At 33.2% G+C, this 24,940-nt stretch overlaps 1 protein-coding gene across 11 annotated transcripts in view; it reads right to left on the bottom strand.

The window, feature by feature from the left end:
• The window catches only part of NBEA (neurobeachin), a 708,564-nt gene that overhangs the window by 589,445 nt on the left and 94,179 nt on the right, over positions 1–24,940 (bottom strand). For 10 of the 11 annotated variants that reach the window (XM_016925167.4, XM_054664886.2, XM_054664889.2 and 7 more), the window contains exons 2-8: positions 20,485–20,716; positions 16,597–16,697; positions 16,244–16,339; positions 12,931–13,052; positions 11,201–11,327; positions 5,461–5,580; positions 2,730–2,876 (exon numbers count right to left, since the gene is read on the bottom strand). In XM_016925167.4, coding sequence (XP_016780656.1) covers positions 2,730–2,876; positions 5,461–5,580; positions 11,201–11,327; positions 12,931–13,052; positions 16,244–16,339; positions 16,597–16,697; positions 20,485–20,716 — 945 coding nt within the window. Of the gene's footprint in view, positions 1–2,729; positions 2,877–5,460; positions 5,581–11,200; positions 11,328–12,930; positions 13,053–16,243; positions 16,340–16,596; positions 16,698–20,484; positions 20,717–24,940 lie in introns of those variants that run through there. The other variant, XM_054664894.2, reaches the window with a different exon arrangement.

Genomic DNA, 24,940 nt, shown 5'->3' with positions numbered 1-24,940 from the left:
ACACAGGGTTAACATAACACTGAGAAAATATCTAGTAATAACTATAAAATATAAAAACTTTGTTAAAATCTGATTTGCAAGCTTATGTCAAAGGGCCACCTGATACACAAGATTTTATAATCTCGAAGACATTAAATAACCCCAAATAGAGATCCACAGTAAACTTATCTGATAGTAAATTTTACCATACTAGACAAATCTACAGTGAGATTTTCAGTATTTTAAATATTTTCTGAATTTCTGTATTTTAATTTTCCAAACCGAATGATTTAGTTAATAAGTGACACCCTAACTTATTTACTGTTTCCAGAAAATAACCAAGTACAGAATATTTACTGATAAACTGCAACGCTCAAAACCAAACATTCGACAGAACAAAAATTACCTAGCACTCCAGTGACCAGCAAGTCAAAATCATTTGTGATAGGCTCCATTGAATATACAGTTTGATGACATTATTTGAAGGTAGAATTAACTTATTTTATTAATTTCGAAGCCCGTATGTTGACATGCTATCTACACTAAGCTCAGAATCATAAATATTGTCTGACCATTACAATGAAAGAAAGTTCCATATAACTTAAGGCAAAAAATATAAATACTATGTTATTATACAACACTAAGTAATTTAAACTCCATTTGTGATTTATCCAAATGTCCACTAGTTATTATATTCTCTACATCTTAAAAATTCCACTGTAGCCCTCTACCCCTTCACTCACAGAAAGTGACTTTACCAAGATAATTGTGACTATAATGTGTGAACTACTCAGCTTTTCTTCTGTCAAAACACAATCTGATCAAATGCATTCCTCCTTCCCTATATTCTCTGAATTTCTGAAAAAAAAAAGCTTTTTAATATAAAAAATTTTTGCTGATGCCTGTCATGGTAGCAACTGTATTTATAATATTTACAAATTGAGAAAATGCATTTACCCATGGATTTATCATCAACCCCCGCTAACAACAAGGGGTGCAGTGAGCTGAGAACTTTCAAAACTTAATAAAATACTCTCTGATGTAATGCCCAAATTTACAGGTATATCTCTTAAAAGTTCTGACTTTAGGTACTCTACTGTGTGTTAGGATACTAAGGATACACTATGTCACATGAGCTGTGTACACATGATGACAGGGTTACTGCTCATTATCACTGCTGTTAAAAAGAATGACAAGAAAGACGTGTGAAAAGAATACTACAAATTACAGAGTTTGCAAAGCTGTTCAGGACAAAGTTTGTTTCTTTGTCAACAGAAGAATTACAAAATTGCTTATATTCAGCCCTTTTCCTTGATGTTGCCAGGAAGCTCCCATCAATTCTAAAATTTAACATTAGCAATCATATTGGATTTGTATTTTCTTGATATTCTACCTTTTTATATTTCATTTGTTTGCTTGTCACTCTATTTAATATCATTCTATTAGAGCTTAAAAAGACACTGCAAGTATTTTATGAAAAAACTCAAAGAACTAGGAAAGAAAAGCATGCAGCATATTAATACAAAATGTGAATTACAAAAATATTCCTATGCAAGATCAACAATGGCAGAACCAGGATGCAAACCCAACAAAAAGACCCATGAAAGAAAAAGTAACTGTACAAGCACAAGTTCATTTCTAGAGCTAGTAAGACAAAACCAAAAATGATATGGAAAATACATGATAGCAAGTATTGTTACCTTGACATAAAAATAATAGCATTATTATTCTTCAATATTATTATGGTTATTAAAGTCACTGAGAACAAAAAGATCTTTTAATATGGGTAAATTCAAACTTTCCTCTCTCTCTCTCTCTCTCTCTCTCTCTCTCTATATATATATATATATATACATATACATATATATGACATACAAAGAGAAATACCAATGCAAAAATACAAAGGCCAAAGAGGGAATATTTTTTAATATTTACTACTCCTTTCCATTACACAATCTTCACATTAATTATTTAAATTGAGTTCAATAAAAAACCACACTTCCATACAAGACAAGTACTCCTTCAGAATTATAAACACTTTGACTATAATGTGTAATTCTCTTTCAGCTCCAAGTAGTTTGAGACTTTACAATTCCCAATGTGATTTAAATAGAACCCTTATATACTCCCCTAGCCAGATGTACTACACACTTAAAACTAACTCATATATGTGCACGCTCTATCTTACCTAGAGTCTTTGTTTTTAAAGTTTAAAAAACAAAAAGAATATGATAAATTACATTAATTAGTTTTGCTAAATTAGTATACTCACTACTGTACCTACTTCCTCACTTAGTGCAATTAAAGCAAAACTATAAGCTAAAATTGAATAATTTTAGGCCCATGAAATATATTATCTTAGTTTCCTTCTAAATCTTTAACTCTTCTTTCCAAGTTACCAGTAATATTAACAAGTTCTTTATTATGTTCATTATGTAATATGTATATTTCAAATTTTTGTATTTTAAATACTACATTAAGCAAAAGTTTTATAAGATCTATTATTTCAGAATTGTTAACAAAAGGCATGCCATGAATATTAGAAAATATTCTGAAGAATAAAAGTTTATAAAACGGTTAAGAAGCATCTTTGAACCAAAAAGAAACATATAATAAAACTTGACTACATTCCAAAAAATAGAAATGACTCTTAAACCGTATTAAAGAAAGATTTTCACTAAAAATGATATTACACCACATTTTACATCTAAAACTCTCCATAGAATTTATAAAATTACAGTTATTACTACCTTATATCCAGGTCCTAACTGATGAATTGCAAATATCTGTGCTGGGTTGAGTGCTTCACTGAACACATACACGGCACCAAGTTGACCACAGAATACCCTATTTGCATCAGCAGTTTCTGATGATCCAAGAAAGCACTTGTCATAGCTCTATTTTTAAAAGTAATAAAGAAAAATGCATTATTTTTAATGACAAAAAGGTTTAAATCCTTAAATCGGCCTTCATTATCATGAATATTTTAAAATATAACAATAATAATAGAAGAAAGCATCAATTAAGACTTTATTATTTTAATAATAAATGCCAGTCAAGTTTTTTGGGAAAAATGATCAGTTACATGTTTCACACTTCTGTTTAAGCAAACAAACAATAGCCACCTACTCAATCTTCAGACTTACCACTTTTCAAATACTATAGTTAAAGGCAAAATAGCTTATAATTATTTATTTACAAAAGTTAAACTAATTTAAAACTGTAATGATGTATAATGATCCATATATGGAGAGATTGATCTGAATCAAGGGAATGACTATTCCAAAATTTAATCATGAACACATAGGGTCTAATTTTTTTATTCTACTTTATTTTTCAAATTACAAATCTATTCCTCTACTTCTCCATATTAAGTAAAAGACACAAAGAAAATCAATCGCTTCTCATATATGAGTAGGAATTACACAGAATCAAATAAACAATAAGACTAAGATCTGCTGCTTAAAGCCGATGGTACAGTGCTCTCCACATGAGGAATTCAGCACTGAAGAAGCCAAAAGCTTGATCTTTCCGGCCTCTACTTCTTACACCCCGCCCACCCAAACCAGGGAAGGCAGTCATGGCTCAGTTCCTTTCTCCTATCCCCACAGGCTATTTCACACCTTAGAACGAATAAGCAAAAATTATATATGTAAGAAGTACTTTTCGTACTTCAATAAAGTAACAAAAAAAATTGTGAATGGAGTACAAAGGCAAAAAAAATTGTCGTCATTAAATACACAATCTTTAATTAGAAGTATGGGAACTTTAACTGCATAAAGAATGTATATATGTGTTATAATCTAGAATTCTCCACTTCTTAGGGCACTATTACAAATAACCAAAGAACTAAGTCTTTTCTTTCCAAGATACTGTCTTCTCATTTAATGAGTCAAGAGGACCACTGGGGTTTCCTCCACTCTATAATAAAAAGATCTGGAGAGATCTCCTCTGGAGAGAAGATAAAAAGCAGAATTTCATCTGTGTATTCTAATTCTGAAAACAACATTCTATTAAATATTTATTGGTTGTGGCTCAACCATAAGTTTCTACGGCAGAGAAAAGTAACATTTTCTATAAAGGGACAGACAGAAGATATTTTAAACTTTGCCTGCCACACCTGGTTTCTGTCCCATTCTTCTTTGATTTTGTTTGTGTCTCTTAAAAAAGAAAAAACAAAAACCTTTAAAAATTAAAAGCCAAGATTCTTAGCCCCCAGCTTACACAAAACCAGAAACAGGGGGAGGGTCAGATTTGGCTCATAGGGTGTAGTCTGCCCAGCCCCAATCTAGGGGACAAACTGTGGACCATATGCACAGTGCTAGTTAAAAGAATACAAGACAGGATAAGCAAATCCCTGCCCTTCGGGAGATGAAAGCCTAGAGAGATGCAAACAAAACTGAGAAATGAATTGTGTTTAAGAGGTAAGTTCTTATAAAACCAGGTATGCTTGAAGGGTTGTATATTATTGAGCTTGGAGGTACTTTCAGCATTAAAACAAACCTTTCACTTTGGCTCTGACAGGCCGGAATGTAGACAATGGAAAGCCCAAAGTAGAGAAACCGTAAGGACCCTTGAGGTTTTGATTCTAGTTATTCTCTACCTAGAATCCAACTGTGTCAATTCTTCCCCTGCTAATATACTGGTAGACACTAATAAAGTCTCTTTGTTTTATTATAATAAGCGATTTAAGTGATCTTCCCGCTTCTGTAATTTCCCTTCAAAATATTCTCAATACTGCAGGCAGACTGATGGTTTTAAAATAGAAGCACACATCACTTGTCTGCTGAAAACCTTCCAAGGATTTTTAAGCTGAGTAAGATGCGAAAACCCAGGCCTTGTTTGCTTATGAAGGCCAAAATGATTTCTGCCTAACCTCATCTCTTAATATTATTTTGCCTCTTCCTCCCTCTGCTCCAGACAAATTGCCTTTTCCTTGAACTTTCCTATTCTGCCTCAAAGCCTTTGCACTCACTGTTCCCACTGAATAGAAGAAGTTCCCCACATATCTTGCTTGCTCAACTCTTCCTACTAAAATCATCTCTGGACCATCTTGCTTCTCCCTTCCCTACACCTACTTCCTGTATCCCCAATTTATTTTCTCCATAGCATTTATCACTATGTAATTAATAATAGTGACTATCTGTTATACTTCTGTTTAGGGTCTTCTTTCCATATCTAAATAAGGGGTAAACCACATTTTTTAGTGCTTGATGCTGGAAAAAACAGAATACAGGATTCATGGTTTTTGATCTAAAAAACTTAAAACTTTGGCTAAATGTTTCTGTTTTTTTTATCACTAATCATGTCTTTTAGAAATTTTCTTACACTAAATTTAACAATGAAAGATTTATTTAATAAAAAGAATAAACTTTCAAAGTTTTAAGCTTCTACCAAACTATTTTATTATTTAATTCATATTGTAATGATAGATCATACTCCCAAACAAATTAAAACACAGACAGAAAAATAAAGACTTACATCATTTGTGTTAACATGCCAAGCCATATCACCATAAGATACCAGTTGTCCATTAACATAACACCGAATTTCACTGTTCCTCCATCGATTGTAAATGTGGACAATGCTGATCATGTACCACTTAAATAAAAAAATTAAATATATCAATATGTAATGTTTGGTTGTTACAGTCTAAAATGCAATTATAACATTCATAAAACCCTACAGGAATATGCTGACAGGACTATTAAGGATCATCTAATACCACTTGATCAAGTTCCCCCTCTCATTTCTCATTTCTCAGATGGTAGAAGTGGCACATAAAGAATACTCCTGGAGAAGACAAGAACTACAACCCCTTGACCTCCAGCGTGACGTTCCTTCCACTATACCAAGATTCGAAATTGTGGAAATACAATTTATTTGTGTTCAGTCATTTAAAATTTACATTGTGCCAAGCACTGCAGATACCCAAGGCTGACCAGTTCTCCTAGAATTTATGAGCTAGTGAAAGAAATATATATGACACAATTAAACAAATGTAGAATTATAAATCATGGTGATTACAGTGAAGAGAAAAAGAACAGTATAAACTGAAAAAGAATAAACAAGGATTCTACTTTGGATTGCATGGTCAGGAAAGATCTGTCAAAGAAACAACATTTTAGCATTTATAATAAGATTTAGGTAGCTTCAATTTCACCATTTAGATTTAGTAAATCCAGTGATAATTATATATTTAATAACAATGTGGGAATATTTATTAAGAATAAATGAAAGAGTTCATATTAAGTGCCCATTTTATAGTTACTGGTATCAAAAAGCATTTTAAGTATCTATTTTAATATGGATGGTTTGATTTCTGTAGCAACCTTTAGTCTCCTGAGAGTTAATAGCCTAAAATCGAGAATATAGAAATAATTTTTTCTAAAGTATAGAAAAATACAAATGATTTGTAAACATTTGAACAAGTATGCTTTCTGAAGTTAAGGGGGGAAAATTAACTGGTTTCTCCCTCCCACCAAAATATAAAATACAAACTTTGTTCTACAGATTATTTAAATGCACTATTCAATTATTTCATATATATTTTCAGAAATAAAAAGTTATAATAATCCTTAATCACTAAAATATTAGTTATTTCAAGGTATCTAAAATACTTTGAGCAAAATTCAATTTTGTTCATTTCAACTTAGAAAATAAAAATAGGCTGGGCACGGTGGCTCACACCTGTAATCCCAGCACTTTGGGAGGCCAAGGTGGGCAGATCAACTGACGTCAGAAGTTCGAGACCAGGCTGGCCAACATGGTGAAACCCCGTGTCTACTAAAAATACAAAAATTAGCCAGGCCTGGTGGCATGTGCCTGTAATCCCAGCTACCAGGGAGGCTGAGGCACAAGAATCACTTGAACCTGGGAGGCAGAGGTTGCAGTGAGCCAAGATCACACCACTGCACTCCAGCCTGGGTGACAGGGCAAGACTTTGTCTCAAAAAAAAAAAAAAAAGAAAAGAAAAGAAAACAGAAAAAGAAAAAAAAAGCAGTGTATTAAAGAACTCAAAAAAGTCAGTAATACAAAACAACAGTGTGCTTCTATAAAAGCAAGGTCAGGTCAAGACATTTAACTGTCTAAAATGCACATCCTTTTTTAAGTTTTTTCATTCCAGGTAATCATTAATTTATCGGAAACTAAGTCTTTCACTTGATTTGAAACCAACATATATGTTAGCCCTGATTAAAATCAGAAGAGAAAATCTTTAAAGTATTCATTTAACAATTGTTTCTAAATATTACAAAATTATCAAGAAAAAACCGTAAAAAGAGTGTCAAATTTAAGGAAAATCTTATAGAATTTTACAAGTATAAGAATTAAAGTTTGCATATATTACCTTCACTGAATTTGAAAATATTCAACCAGAATGCTATCTAAATAACACAGAAGACACAAACTTTATATTGTGGAATAAAATGTGTAAACTTTGCATTTCTAAAGAGAAGAGACACGAATAAATGCCTACATATAGGAAAAGATTTCCTGCCCAAAGACAGTTTTAAGATAAATACGAGATGTATTATTATACTTATTGGTGTACTTACTATTAAAAAAAGTACTCATTCAAACAATACTTACTGAGTTCTTACTACTCCAGATAATGTACTGGGCAGGAAGAATTTTACTTCATAAAGACATGAATTGGATTCCCAAGTTACTAGCTCTATGGCTTTTGGCAAATTACTTAGTATCTCTGAACCTATTTTCATCTCTGAAAAAGGGGAATAATAATGCCTACTTTGTGGATTCCTTGTGAATATTATAAATAGATAATGTATGAAAACTATGAGGAAAAGTTCCCAATGTATTTGGCACCCATAAATAACATGCCATTGACTAAACTACTATTTTGTTTTTATCTACTATGTCCCATGATGAGGATCGTTTATGCTAAAATTGATTATTATTTACCTTTCAGAGGCGTTCATTCATTCAAAAAATGTACTGAGCCTACTTTATGCCAAGTACCCTGTCCCAACCTTGGATCATGGGTATATAAAGACGGACAACATATACACACTCAAGGAAGTTTCACTAGAGAAACAGTTATGAGAATAGAGAGTATCTAAAATACAGATTTGGGAGTAATAAAAGTAAATACTATAAGTAACTGGGAAGGAAAGACAAATAGAGAAGAAAGACTATCATAGAAATATTCACTAAAAGAATAAAATGAACTGTAAGACTAAGCTTGAAGGATGAAAAGGAACTGTTCAGTAGACAGTGGTTAAAAAAACATTCCAGGCAGAATCTTAATACAATACAGCACAGATGCTTGACAAAACTTTCCTCAGTGTGTAGGCTTAGCAGGAAAAACACAAAAACAAAAACAGGCAAAGACCAGATTGTAAGACCTTTAGGCCTTTGTTTTTTGCATAATGTGGTATAACTAAATAATTCTGAGCAGGAAAGTTAAACGATCTGCTCCATAGTTAAAGAAAATAACTGGCAGCAATGTGGAGGTGAGATAGGCAGGCAAGTGTGGATAAAGATAAAATTGAAAAGCCACTGCAAAGATTTAGGTAAGACACCATAAGCTGCGGAACTAAGACAAAGGCACTCATAATTTTAAAATGAGGATGGGAATTAACTAACAGAACTGATAGGAAGTGCTAACATATAAAAGGGGAGTCTAAGATGGGAGTCTAAGATGGCTTCCAATTTTCACTTAGATGGGTAAGGGTACCATTAACTTAAGATAATTAATACAGAAAAATTAATCAGATTTGGAGTTTATCAAGGTTTGCTTTTGGTTGTAACAATAATATATGATAAAATTAAATGAATGAATAAACAAATGCACTGATTAATGAGCTGATCTCAGTAAAGACCATAGTACTTATTTACAAGAAAAGTAACTTTTCCCTTTCCTTGGTACACCAAACTGTACTCTACAGATAACAGACACAAATGAGTTTTTCAATGGTTAAAAAAAAAAGCCTAACTTTTGATCTGATATACTTTGACTAAAGAAAATAAAAATAAACTTGGAAACTATGTGTGCATAGTGATATTATGTATATATACTGAAGTCTGCATTTAGTTTGAGACTCAAAAAGAAATTTATAAAAGAAAGACACAACCAGTAATAAGGAATAAAAAGATCCATATTAAGAATCCACAAGATATGTATTATAAATTGAAGATATGAAAATAAATTGAAGATTAAAAGTACAGCATGATATCAATAGTAGCTAATATGTCTAGAGCACATATTACCATTAGGTAACATGCTAATGGTTTATGTCCATTTTCACAAGTTCTAACAGCTGGTTAAGTGGTACAGCTGGGAAAGCAAAAGCTTTAATGTAAAGATTTCTTTTTGAAAGGCCAGAAAATCTCTTATTAGGAAGGATAACAACAACTTAGCTAGGGAATCTATGGAAAATTAAAGAGAGGAATAAACAAGAGAATGAATTTATTTTGAATAATGAAACACAGTAAAAGCAAATATTTATGACTTTTCAAGGTTTGTGAGAATCTTCACAAAAGACTTTTTAAAATCCACATCACTCTCTGGCCCTGCTCCTAACTAGACCCCTTAGATTCACTGCATATTGAGAGCTTTACAAAGGAGAATGTGTTTTCCAAAAGTGAACAGTGAAGAAGACACAAAATAGAAAAAGTGAGAACAAATGGGTTAAAGTGCTTTTTATTGGTTAATGACAATTTCATTTGGTTATAACTTCACTCTAATTGTTTGCCTGTACATTCTTTAAACCACCGTTTCCTAAAATTGTCTGAAGAGAAAAGTTACCTAGAATATTTGTTAAAAACACACAATCCTAACATGAAAAATTATAATACCAACAACTGTACTTCTAATCTATTCCACTGAAATTCAAAATAATTTGGCACTTTTAGCAAACTATCTTGGTCTCACCTTAATTCTAATAAAACAGAATTTCCAGAGCAAAGGCAATGTGATTGGTATTAAAATAATCAATTTGTATTAAAAAAGAAAGAATACACCATTATAATGAATGAATATATTTATTCAGAATCATTGCTTTTTAAATCATTTTCTAAGTATATGTTAATGATTACTGTTAAATTGATATTCTTTAACAGAAATGACAATAACTGACATTAAATATAAAGCAAATATTTTTATTAGAATCATGTAAAATCTAAACAAATTTTGGAAATACCACCCAAAATAATATATTTTTCCGTATATGGGAAGACACACATCAGATCATAAGCAACAAGAAAACAAACAAAAAAGATACGAAAAAGAAATAAAGATCTCCCCCTCACCACATTTGGGTTCATCATATCTGTTATGATTGTACCATTAATCACAAAGGGTAAGGCAATATTTCTGTTAGGAGGAGGCAGTGTGCCCTAAAAAACGTTGACAATCTTACTGTCATATACCCAAGAAAGAACCCTGAACCTGGAAGGGGAACAAAGCCTTAAACATGTGTGACGGGAGCTCCTATGCACTCTGTCCTGGTTTTCTTTCATCTGGATTTTCAGATGGTTTGTTATTCTGACACAAAGATGGAGTCTGGTACTCAGGCAGGAAAATCCCTCTAGAAAATGCCACCTGATTATGAATGAATTATCTCTTATAATTCTAATCATACAGTTGCACAGTTCTCTGCATTTTCTCTTTAGAGCAGTTTTTAAAATGTGTTTTGGCCTTGTCTCTGCTATTATTTGGGATATTAAGTAAAGACACATTTCATGAGCCAAAACTAACAGTACAGCAACATTCCTCTCCTTGAAGCCAGCATTATTAAAGCATCAGAAATTAACAAAACCTTCAATCTCAGGAAACAATATTCAGAACTACTAGGATTAGGTGAATCTCCCACAAAAAAAATGTGTCTGTGCATTGCTTAATCTGGGGGTTTAACATTTAACTTTTTTTTAAAAAAGGCAAATATTTATTAATCCCTAGTGCCTACAATGGTATCCAATACTCAGTAAATAATAAGTATCTATTGAAAGAATGCCATAAAACAGATCAGACTGAGATAATGAGAGAGTGTAAGAGAAATACACCACAAGACATCAAAACACTGATCTTACAGAAGACAAAAATTAGACATAAAAGTAAAAAGGAAATGCAGACAAGGATAAGAGAAAACCATTAAAAGCATAGGAAAACCAGTGAAAGAGAATACTACAGAGCTCATAAAAGGAGAGTTAAGAATTCTGTCATAACAGGTGAGTTATAAAAATATTTACTTTTACCTACCTTGCGTGGTTGAAAATCATATTTCACACAATGCTGAAAACCTTTTCCTTTGGACTTCAATGATGTGACTATTAAACAGTTGCCAACAAAATGAGCAGAGTAACCAACTCCTTTGCTAGTACGAAAACTGCAAAGACAACTGAGAATAGTATAATATCCTCTGATAAAAAGAACTAAACACCTAATGGCTATTAAACATTCTTATAAAAATAAAACTTAGTTCCCTGTACAGTAGAAGCAGTTTAATATGTGTCAAATAAAAACTAAACAAAAATATAAAAGGTTTAGTTATAAGTAAATATAAGAAATTTAAACTAGGAAATAAAAGACTATGACAGCTTTCAGTATTTCAATCTAAAATCTCAGAAATACTTAAAAACAAATTAATTGCCAACAAAAGCCTACCACCAAGTAGACTTTAAGGACCATTTGCAATCAGCAAATACAGAACACATTTACACAAAGTTCACATTTTAAATAACAACCTGCTCTCTAATTCTGGTATACCTTTGAAAATAGCTTACAAATTAAAAAGAAAAAGAAAAAAAAACTTGGTCAGAGTCAAGTTTGATAAATGATACAGCTGATCAAGCAAAGCAGTACATTTTTAGTTTAAAAAATTAAAAAGATGTAACTATGAAATAGAGTTGTTTTCTTCTACAAGAGCATTTCCCTTAGCTGTAAATTTATCACGATGTAGAAAAATGTTTAATCACTGAAAAATGCAGATACCACTGAAATTAATGTATGATCTCCCAAAATGACCACTTTGAAGTCCAACCCCATTTATGTTTGGAAGTTCAGATGCTTATTTAAAACTTGGTCTCATTTTATCCATATATATTTTATAATAGAGCTTAGAAGATAGTAATAGCTCACATATTTCTGTGTTCACATTTCTGACCCAGCCATTATACAAAGAGCTTTAAATATGATTCTCTCATTAAATCCTATGGGATAGACACTATTACTATCCTCATTGGTATAGTTGAAGACACCAAAAGTACAAGGTGAATAGTAGGTGGTAAAGCCAGAACTTGAACACAGGCCATCTTCTTACAGTATTAAATGTATTAATGCAAGTATTAAATGAAATCATATATATAAACACTTACAATGCCTAGCATACTGGCATACAGTATGGCAATCAATGAATGTTTGATGTACTTATTGTTAAGTATGCTGTACTGTGTATTACTGGCATACTAAAATTACCAAGCTTTCAACCCTTACAGATCAACACATTGTTAGGTTGATCAACTCATTCTAGTTGTCTACACCAAATAATCTTATCTTATAATTTCTTACATAGTTATTATCAACAATTTTAAAGCATATGTCAGTTATGCTCATAGAACAAAGTAAGTGAAAAGGCAAAAATGAATGAAATCTGGTAAAAGTTTGGAATTTTTTTCAGGGACCAGCAATCCTCACTGAAAATCCCACAACTGATATACATTGAAGGAGACTGGGACAGAAAGTCTGTACCTTTGACTTTTAAACTGTAATTGGAAAAGAATGATAATCATGAAGCAGATGACCTAGAATCAATAGCAAAATAAATGCATATATACATACATAAATAAAACTGATTTACAGTGTCTTCACAGTTCTAGCATATATTATATGCACATATATACATATATTCTATCTAAGTTGCCTTGAGACTATACATTTATAGAATTCAAGTACTTAAAGAAAAAAGTACTAAAATTAAACATATTACTTACCAATAAAGATAAGGTTTATCCTTATCAACATTAATATTATTTAATGGATCCATACGAAACCAAGTGTTTAAGGTGAAGCCATTCTGATAAGGCCACTTTGCAATAGGAGGCAAGGCAATTGCCTACAAGGCAATGAGAAAAGGTACAAAAGTATCAGTTAAAGAAATGTGATAGTAGCTAAGGCCAAATATGGCTTTTGCAGATTAAATAACAATCAAAGTATAAATACCAGAAAATCACAAACAAATCCATAAAATAAGAGCTAGTATTTTATTAAAACAATCTCAGTACACCTAAATAGTATTTGTTGATTATAGAAACATTCAATTTTCAAATGCTCAGTGAATTAGATTTTATCTCTAGATTACATAGCGGGTTTCAGACTATACTCCAAGAAGTCGCCATCTAGTTTCATCAGTATACAGTCTCTTACACATAAGCCTCCCAATTTCAGTTTTCTGTGGTTTACACTAGGTTTTCAGTAGTAACCCATTTGGTTAAAGGAGATTGAATATTTAAAGCCAAAAATGACTGAGCTAGAAAATGTTAATGGAATCAATATTGAAGAAATGCAAGCATTAAGAGATAATGTTCATAATGCTAACAACATTGAAACTAAGAAAGGCAAAGTATGACATTTATTACTCAGAAACTTAACTACTGATATTTATAACCAAAAAGGATTCAGATCCATTCATAAGCAGAAAAGGAGTAATATAGGACTTCCTTGAAAATAGCAATCAAATAAAATGTAGCCATTCTAAGGAATAAATAAGAAAGTAGCTGATTATTTCACCTGACTTCAAGAAATGTGTGAATGTATTTATTTATTTTCCTAGACTTTATCCAAATTCTACATAAAATTACCCATTATGATTTTAAAATTAATCTGTTCCTCAAACAGATCTTTCATGTTGCTGATAATGGCCTTTCTCAAATACAACATGGACCTTCCATGTCAAAAATCTTCTGCATTCAGAATAAAATTTAAATTTCTTCAGGTTATACAGGACTTCCCACGTGCTATGGCTCCAACAAACCCTTCTGATTTTATCCTCCTCTACTACCCAACCCCACACTCCAAAGTACATCTAAATATACCAGCTATTCCACTAGTTCTTTTACAGTTCCTCTTCCTATACATCATGTTGCTTCTATCCAAATCATTCTTCCTTCTAACAAAATCTCATTTATTCTTTAATAGCAGACTAATATGTTTCCTCATCTGTGAAGCTTTTCTGGACTTCAACCTAGCATGGTTTCTCTTTTCAATTGTGTTGCCATAGTTTTGTTCCCATACCTAAATCTACAGTATCATTTATAACTCTTATTGTAGCAAGCTGTATTTGCATATCTAGCCATCAGAGTTCTTGAAGAGTAAGGAATGTAATCTACTCCAAGCATAATGACTGAAGATGTAGGTGGCCAATAAATAATCTCAAAGTAGTCAAAGATTTCTAAGTGCTTGCTGTTAAAAAAAATACACACACACACACACACACACACACACACAATTTCAAATGAAGAGTTAAACCCTATACTAACCTTTCGGATTTTAGTATTTAAGCAATTAGTTCAGGCAGTTTTATTATCATACAATATAAATAACATTTTATTATCAAATAATATATAACTTTTCTTGACTTTTTAAAACAGGGAATATTTTACCTTGATCTAATAGATGAACTTACATTCCAAATATATAATGAACTCTTAAGATAATAAGAAAAACAACCAAATTTTTTAAATGAACGGAAGATGTGAACAGAAACATCACAAATGAAGACATAAGAATGGCCAATAAACACATGAAAAAATGCTCATCATCATCAGTCATGAATAAAATGCAAAATTAAAACTATGATGAGGTACCACTACAGTAGATCCCCTCTTATCTGTGGTTTCATAGTTTCAGTTACCCATGGTCAACCACAGTCCAAAAACAGGTGAGTATAGTACATTAAGATATTTTGAGAGAGAGACAAAGAAGGAGGGGAGGCAGGGAGACACAACACTCACAGAAGTTTTACTATAATATATTGCTATAATTGTTATATTTTATTATTGTTGTTAATCTCTTACTGTGTGCAGTTAGTAATTTAAACCTTATCACAGGTATGTATGTAGAGGAAAAAACCATAGTATGTATTATATAGATGGTTCAGTACCATCCGCAGTTTCAGGTATCCACTGAGCCAGTCTTAGAACATATATCCCCCATGGATAAGGCGGGACTACTGTACATAACCATTTAAATGCCTCAAATTTAAAAGACTGAAAATGTTCAGGATGCAGATCAAGTGGGACTCTCATACACTGCTTATAGGAATGTACAATGTTCTAATACAGAAAACGAGTAGACAGTTTCTCATGAAAGTAAACAGGCAGTTACCATAAAATCCAGCAATCTCACTCAGGTATTTAATCGAAAGATAAGAAAACATATGTCCATAGAAAGACCTGTGCTCAAATGTTCACAGCAATTTTATTTATAACAGCCAAAAACTAGAAACCCAGAAGTCCATCAACTAGTGAATGGATAGGATAGATAAACTGTGATATATCCATATAATGCCATACTACTCAAAAAAAGAGAGAACAGAATAAAACAGTAATTAAAACTACAACATGGAAAAATCTCAAAAGCATCATGGTAAGTGAAAGAAGCCTGACACAAAAGACTATATACCAGGCCGGGTGCAGTGGCTCACACCTGTAACCCCAGCACTTTGGGAGGCCTAGGCGGGCAAACAGGAGGTTAGGAGTTTGAGAGCAGCCTGGCCAACATGGTGAAACCTGTCTCTACTAAAAATACAAAAATTAGCTGGGCACGGTGGCGGGTGTCTGTAATACCAGCTACTTGGGAGGCTGAGGCAGGAGAATTGCTTGAACCCGGGAGGCAGAGGTTGCAGTGAGCCGAGATCACGCCACTGAACTCCAGCCTGGGTGACAGCAAGCCTCCGTCAAAAACACAAAACAAAACAAAACAAAACAAAACAAAACAAAAAACACTGTATACTGTATGATTTTATTTATATGACAATCTAGAAAAGGCAAAACTATAGGAATACAAAGTAAATCAGAAGTAGTAAGGAGTGGGGATGGGTAGACGGGAATGTCTTCCAACAGGCACAAGGGAATTTTGGGGAGTGATGAAATTGTTCAAATCATTATATAGTAGTGGTTGTATGACTTCCAAACTCATCAAGTTGTGCTTTCTAAACTGGTAAATTTTATTATATGTAAGTTAAACCTTACTAAAGTTGACCTAAAAATAAATAAATAAAAATCAGCACATGTATTTAAAACTTACCGCAGCACTACAACCAGGGAAATTGAAAAAAGTATCAGGACCGTGTCTCTGTGGCATCTGATTAAGAACTGATAATAATTTTACTGCATGTCTTGGCTGGGGAAACAATAAAAGAAAGAAATGTCATTGTACAAATTTAGCAATCATACTTAATATACCATGTTAGCCATTGGACTGTTTTCTAACTAGAGAGAAAAATTAATTTTAAATCATTTACAAAACATTTACTAAATCATTTAAGAAGAAAGCAATTTCCATTATAAATTCAAGTATATAGCTCTCTAGAGACAAACTTTGAACATTAAGTATTAATGGACTGATACTGAATACCTTTCCCTCTGACCACAGCTTACCCAGATTCCACTTTCTCCTCGAAGCATGCTGAACAAAAGCTTCAACTCCTTGACAGTGATGCTGTAGCTGGCAAGAACCCCCAACATATCAACTAGAAGATCTTCAAAGGAAAATAAAGTTATTCTGAACTCTAGTCATGAGCTGCCATCTGTCAAGGTAATATACTTTTTGAAAGATAAAAGTTATTGTCATCTCTCTCTCTCTCTATATATATATATATATGTATCTAATACAGCTAAATGTCCTCATGAATAGCCATTCCAATTAACAATTTTTAACTCATTAAATAACCAAAAGAATTTATTTGAATTACATGATTTTCCCCCATTAAATTACCACCGCAATTAAGCTGTCTTAGCAGAAATGTAAAATAGATTTTACATATTCCCAGAACACACACACACACACACACACACACACACACACACACACACGCACACCACAACACAGCCTGCTGTGTGCAGGGAAAGGTAGGTAAAATATGCAAATGTACAAAGATTTAAAATTGCAAACTGGTTATTGTCAAATGAAAAAGTAACAGCTGACAATATTGTCTTTCAGAATTATCTATTCTTAATATATTCTTGGTATATTCCTTGGCCCATTAGCAATTTTTACCACTTACTCCAAGTGAGACATTATTCCAAGTGGTTTACAGATACTAACCTCACAAATCCTCCTAACAAGCCTATGAGGTAAGTACCATTATTATCCCCTTTTAAAATGAGCAAATTGTGGCACAGATAATTTATTCCCATTGCCCAAGAACATAGACCTAGCAAGTGGTAGAATCAGGATTCAAACCCAGACAGCATAGCTTCAGAACCCTCACTCTTACACACTAGTCTATAAGTAGAAGTGTAATTTAAATACATTAATAGTGGTATCCATCATGCTAGTGTGAGTGTTTATGTGCATATAACAGACACACCAGCACACCTAATAATGAGAAAAATTATACATTTAATCTCTTGTCTCTGATTGCTTTCTCTACATATTGTGATTAATACTTTTTCTGTCATTGTTCTTTGCAATAAATTGAACATCTAAACATTTATACTTCGTTTTCTCAATTTCTAAAGCACTTCTTAAGAATGAAACATACTACAAAGGTTATTACAAAGCAATACACATATATATTCTAAAAGCTTATAATCAATTAATAAAAAGGTTAGGTTAGGGTAAGCTGAAATAGTACTGATAATATAATGTATATTATTCAATATCATATCACAGATTAATAACTGGAATTTGAGACTTTAAAAAATATTTGTCATTTGTATATTTCAAAATGGAAACTTAGTATGCTTATTTTCATCAATTAATAATCAATTAATAATTAAATAATTTTATTTAACACACAATAAGTAATCTCTATGACAAAATTGTGACAGTGGATATGCCACTTTCAGAGTGATATTTTAATGAAATAAAACATGTCATCACTGAAGCAACAAAAATGTATTAAAATATTAGTACATATAGGTCAAAAAGTGTGTTTCTACAAAAAAATTTAAGTACTATAAAAATCCTAAGCTAATATGAAGTATTTTTTTCTTAGTCCATTTAATGTTGCTATAATATGAAGTATTTTTAAGCAATTAGCTGCAATGGCAACCTTTACAGAAGATTTCTTAAAGGTTTACATAAAATACTTTTTAAAAAACTTTAAAAAATATTCGCAACGTTTAAATTTTTTCAGGTTATACAAGACTTCATCTTTATCTTATCTCCCATGTATGTCACAAAAAGTAATCTATTAAATTTGTATTTAATTAGAAATTTTTAAAAATTCCTTGCATATTGTATATGTAACACAACCAAGCAGCTCAGTTTAATTCTATTACAGAAGGTCTTTTCTGGAGAACAAGATTAAAAGTAATCAGAAATCATTTTTAAAAGAGAAAAATTACGAATTACTTATATATTGTATATGTAACACAACCAAGCAGCTCAGTTTAATTTTATTATAGACGGTCTTCTTTGCTGGAGAACAAGATTGAAAGTAATTAGAAATGATTTTTTTTAAAAGAAAAAATACTAAGACCAAGAAATTTTCTCATCAATTTGTTATAAAATGTTTAATTTAGCCACCTTTTAGTGACACTTTTACTACATTATTAAATAAAAAGTACCCCATTGAATTTAACATACTACAATACATTCAGATATGAACTATTAGTAGTGTTTTAGTGGCTACTGGTTCTTCCTTAGTATAATATGTAAAGTTTAATTTCTCTATTAAAAAGTAAGACAGAGGTATTTTTCTGACATTTATTCTCTTTTCTCATATCCTTCCATCATCAAGCTCTTTTGAAGGGAAATGCTAGAAATTACAAAAAGTGAAAAATTTTGTTATTAATATTATTACTGAGAAAAAGATAAAAGAATTAAGGAGCTTTATGTAACAGCAATGTCAAGATATGAACTTCTATGGTACAATCATCTTCACTGTCACTTTCACATTTCAGTGCTGATGAATTATGTACCAGTAAACTACTATGCATGTAATTTTGGCTCATTCTCTAAACTGCACTCCATAGAGTAGCAGCCAATTTACAAAAAAAAAATTAAGAGCTTAAGCTCAGATGTAAGAATTAAAAGATCATATGATATTCTATAAAACATGTGTACATGTAAGTCTATATTAATAAATTCCTATTAAGTACCTCTAGAATTTATAGAAATGCTACTATTAATATATCTTTATTAAAAAGGTACTTTAAGAAATAGATGTCTGAATCTCATTTTTCATCAAGTTAGCCATCAGTACCCAATACAGGGACTGCTAAATCATTCTAAAAAAAGATATATGCCACCCTGAAGGTAATTAGATATGATTTTTAATATATTTTCTCAGAAAATCAAATTTTTTGAAATATTTAAATTCAAAGCATTCTTTTTGCAATTTTGCATTCTTTTTTAAGCCATTTTTCATTCCATTCCTGTTTAATGTTTTGTTCCATAAATTTTAAAAATAATGAAATGCATAAGCCAAAATGTTAAAAGAGTATTCTCTGGTATCTGAACCACTTTCCAGGATCAGGTATAATACTGTGGAGGGTAATATCAGCACTTTTATAATTATGAAAATGCTTTTATGTCAGAAGATACTTAGGCTGAAGATTCGTGGCTTACAAAAAATAAACATTTTAAACTTTAAACTTATTTTCTGGAATGATATTTGCTCTGGAATAATATTCAAAACACTTTTCTGAAATGCATCTAGCCACACAGGAGAATGAGCATGCAAGGTAGTAAACGGTTGGTGGTGAAAAAATTATAGATTTCAAAGTTATTGTTTGAAATCACCCAAACAAGCAAAACATTAGTATTTTTATCTTGAAATTCTTGGTGAATTTTATGTTCTAGCCCATAATATATTAGTTTATTTTAATACAAAAGTTTCTTCCAAAATGGACATATCCAAAAGATACACCATGCTTATATAAGGCTTTTAGTACCTCCTGTCATAGTTGCATATATGCCAGATTGAGGGGCACAGAACTAGAAGAATTTGGTAAAATGCTCATTATACAGAACTGTAATACCTATTGTGGTATTTTAATTATGTAAAAGCTTAATGAAATACTACATAAAAATAATGTTTATTTTTCTGATAGATTTCATAGCACTCCATGGTACTGAGATTTTCTAAAATTTAGAAAACAACATTAGTAATTATGTTTGTCTACTACAGTAAGTATGTTTTTCTTCTTGCACTCTTCAGGTTTTCCATTAATATAAAAAGTAAAATTTCCACACATTTCCATTTATTTTAAATCAAAGTAATGTCAACAAATCTACATTACCTATAGAATATAAAGAGAAGTATGTGAAACTTTATAAACATTTAAGTTATACTTTCCTGTCAGACAACCCCATACCTGCTATCATGTCATCTACAGCACTCATTTTCAGCAATACTTGTTCAATTAGCCCAACTTCTGTGCTAGTCTGTAAATTCCGAACACTTTTTCGTAGAATGGCTGTAAACATGCTCCATATTTCTGCTTGACATGTTACATCACAGTGCTCCAAAAGCTCTGTCATACATGTTATACTCTCAGCATCCTGGATAATAAAGTTCATCTCCAAGTCAAATTCTCCACCAACCAGCTGAAAGTAAACAGAAAGAAACAATAGTGTTAACATGGGAGGTTATTGATGACAGTAGAATGAAATAATAACAAGAATTCAAAGCTACTACTCTAAAAAATTTCAAGGATTCTGGTATAAAATTAATTTTGATCAAAAGTATAAGAGCTACAGATAAGTGAAAGGCGTTGTGAGCATCGAAACTAGCAAACAGAAATCTAATTTTCACATAAATGGAAAAGGGTGATTTCAAATCTAGTAAAATAGAGCAAACTACAGCATGTGATTCCTGAGTGAGATTCAGGAAAAATTCCTAAAAAGAGCGTTTGGCCTTTAAAAGGGATAATCAACAGAAAATACAGAATTTACTAAGGATAAATTTTAAGACATGAAATTCATTTTTTTTTGACATTACTAGTCTTACAGACAAAGAGATATAACTGGGGCATAATCTCAATATATAGAAGATAAAGAAATATGAAACTGATACAACTTATAAGAAATATTGAAATAATGAAATGAATGTTAAAAAATAAGTTGAACAGAAGTATGCAAGGTCTTGTAATGCTTTTTTTTTAAAAGCACAAATGTGAATTGGGTAAAAGAAAGCTGATTTAACAGCAACACATTTGACTTCAGCATTATGGCAAAGGAGTCCAAAGTCATACTGCCCCTCCCATTTGGTATTTTAAGTACAGTAATAGACAAATACACATAGAATAAAATAACATAATAATACTCTTTTACTCTCTGTTGATTGAATCCCATAGGAACTATTATATTCAGTTAAAAGCATCATTCTTAAAAAAGAACACTGTCAAACTGGATATCCTTTTGGTCTACAGAACGATAAGATTTAGGAATAAAATAATAATCATATACAACGTCTGACAAATTTGAAGTCATTGATTCCTTAATAAATAATTTATTAAGGTCTAGAAGTTACTGTTCTGGAACTAGAATATATGAATGTCCAAGATAAAAACCATGCACTAACAGTGCTAAATTCTAGGAACAAAGATGTATATGTATGTATGCATACATTACTTTATTCCAAAAAACATTGAAGGTGGCTAAAAGTTATCTAAAGCATGAAGGAAGACATAAAATATGAGTAGATGAGAAAAGAGGAAGCAAAGGCAAAACAAGATTAGGAACAGACAGGGAGTATAATTAGGATCAAGAAGTAAAATTAATTTCCTGTCACTGAAAGGTATTCACAAATACTGACAGATGACCACAGAATATGATGTAAATAGGATAAATAGTAATAATACCACCACTTAACCTTACATGGCATTTAGTATTGTTTTACATGTTTTACATCTATTATGACACTATTATTATCTTCATTTTACAGATAAGGAATCATAGGCACAGAGTTAAAAGTATGTTAAAGAATGTTACAAAATGGGTAATAGACTCAGGATCCAAACACAAGAATTCTGTCTTCATGCAAGTTCATATAAACATTACAATCTCATTTAAGAATATTTTTTAGGAGGGAGGTGAGGCAAGATGGCAGAACAGAAAACTCCACAGATCGTCCCTCTAACCCTACCGCAAGGACACTAAGTTAACAAACAACTACACAGAAAAAAGCATCTTCATAAGAGCTAAAAATCATGTGAGCACCCACAGAACCTGGTTTTAACCTCATATCACTGAAAGAGACACTGAAAAGATAGAAAAACAGTTCTGAGTCTCTGACGCCACCCCACCCTGCCCCCAGCAGCATGGCTTGGTGCCAAGAGCATCTCTGGGTGCTGGTGAAGGGAGAACAGAGCAATTGTGAGGCACTGAACCTGGGGCCATCTTGTTATAGCATAAAGGAAAACCTGACCAAACTAAGCTGATGTCCACCCACAAGAAGGCATCTCAACCAGCCCTAGCCAGAGGGGAATCACTGATACCAGCAGTCCAAACCTGAGTGCCTGAAAACCTCAGTACCAAAGGCCAGAGTGCTCTTGGTGTTTAAGTAAACTTGAAAGGCAGTCTAGGCCATAAGGACTGTACCTCATAGGTAAGTCCTAGTGCTGAACTAGGCCCAAACACAGTGGACTAAAGTGGCATGGACACACTGAGATACCAGCTGGGGCAGCTAAGGGAATGCTGGCATCACCCCTCCCCTAACCCCAGACTGCACAGCTTGTGGATACAAAAGAAACCCCTTCCTTCTACTTGAGAAGAGGAGAGGGAAGAGTGGGGAGGAGTTTGTCTTGCATCTTGTTTACCAGTTCTGCCACAGAAGAATAGGGCACCCTGAGGTCATGAGGCCCTTGTTCCAGGCTCTAGCTCTGGGATGACATTTCTAGATACACCCTGGGCCAGAAGGAAACCCACTGCCTTGAAGGAAAGGACCCAGTCTAGGCATCATTCATCATGTGCTAACTGAAGAGCCCTTGGGTCCTGAAAAACCAGCAGTGATACCAAGGTACTACGCTGAGGGCCTTGGTGAGCTTCTGAGACTTGTTGGCTTCAGGTGAGACTATGCACATTACCAGCTGTGGTGGCTATGGGGCAAAACCCCTTCCGCTTGATAAAAACAGAAGAGTAAAGGGGACTTTGTCTTGTATCTTAGGTACCAACAACACTACAGTAGGGTAGAGCACCAAGTGGGCTCTTGGGGTCCCCAATTCTAAGACTTGACTATTGGACAGCATTTCTAGACCTGCCCTGAGCCAAAGGGGAGCCTACTGCCCTGATGGGTGAGTCCAGGCCAGGCAGCATTCACCACAAGCTGATAGAAGAGCCCATGGTCCTTAAGGGAATGTCGGTGGTACTTTGGCAGTACTCCTCATGGCCAGGAGTGGCAGTGGCTAAGGGGTGAGGCTCCTCAGCCTTTGGAAAGGGGAAAAGGGGAAAAGTGGAAAAGGGGAAGGACTGTGTCTTGTGGTTGGAGTGCCAGCTCAGCCGCAATACAACAGAATGCCAGGTAGATTTCTAAGGTTTCTAAGATTTCTAAGACTCTAGTCCCAGACTCCTATATGGCATCTCTGGACCCGCTAGTGGCCAGGGGGGCTTTGCCACCCTGAAGAGAAGGACACAGGCCCAGTTGGCTTTGCTACTTGCTAATTGTAGAGCCCTAGGGCCTTGAGTGAACATAGGCTACAGCCAAGGAGCGATTAAGGCAGGCCTTGGGCAAGACCCAGCACTGTGCTTGCTTCAGGTGTCACCCAGCACAGCCATGGTGGTGGTGGTCATAGGGGTGCTTGTGTCATACGTCATACCAGCCCCAGCTTTAGGTGTCTCAGAACAGAAAGAGAGAGAGACTCTGTGTGCTTGGGAGAAAGTAAGGAAAGAGAACAAGAGACTCTGCCTGGTAATCTAGAGAATTATCCCAGATCTTGCCCAAAACCATCAAGACAGTACCTCTACAAGTCTGCAAGAATCACAGTGTCACTGGAAAGCCTTCCCAAGAAGGGTGGCTATAAATAAGCTCAGGCAATGAAGAGTACAATAAATACCTAACTTTTCAATGCCCAGGCACCGAGGAACATCTACTAGCATTAACACTATCCAGAAAAACATAACCTCACCAAATGAACTAAATAAGGCACCAAGAATCAATCCTGGAGAAACAAAGATATGTGTGTGACCTTTCACAGAGAATTCAAAATAGCTGTGTTGAGGAAACTCAAAGAAATTCAAGATAACACAGAGAAGGCATTCAGAATTCTATCAGATAAATTGAACAAAGATATTTAAATAATTTTTAAAAATCAAGCAGAAATTCTGCAGTTCAAAAATGCAATTGGCATACTTAAGAATGCATCAATTGGCATACTTAAGAATGCATCAAGTCCTTTAAGAGCAGACTGGAACAAGCAGAGGAAAGAATTAATGAGCTTGAAGAAAGGCTATTAGAAAACACACAGAGGAGAAAAAAGAATAAAAACCAATGACACATGCCTACATGATCTAGAGAATAGCCTCAAAAGGGCAAATCTAAGAGGTACTGGCCTTTAAAAGGAGGTAGAGAAACAGATAGGTGTAGAAAGTTTATTCTGAGTAAACCTTCAAATAACAGAGAACTACCCAAACCTAGAGAAAACATCCAAGTACAAGAAGGTTATAGAACACCAAGAAGATTTAACCCAAAGAAGACTACCTCAAGACATTTAGTAATCAAGCGCCCAAAGGTCAAGAATAAAGTAAGAATCCTAAAAGCTGCAAGAGAAAAGAAACAAGAACATACAAAGGAGCTCCAATACATCTGGCGGCAGACTTTTCAGTGAAAACCAT

This window comes from Pan troglodytes, chromosome 14, assembly GCF_028858775.2.
Source record: "Pan troglodytes isolate AG18354 chromosome 14, NHGRI_mPanTro3-v2.0_pri, whole genome shotgun sequence".
Taxonomy (NCBI): Eukaryota; Metazoa; Chordata; class Mammalia; order Primates; family Hominidae; genus Pan; species Pan troglodytes.
This window is presented reverse-complemented; position numbering and strand designations above follow the sequence as displayed.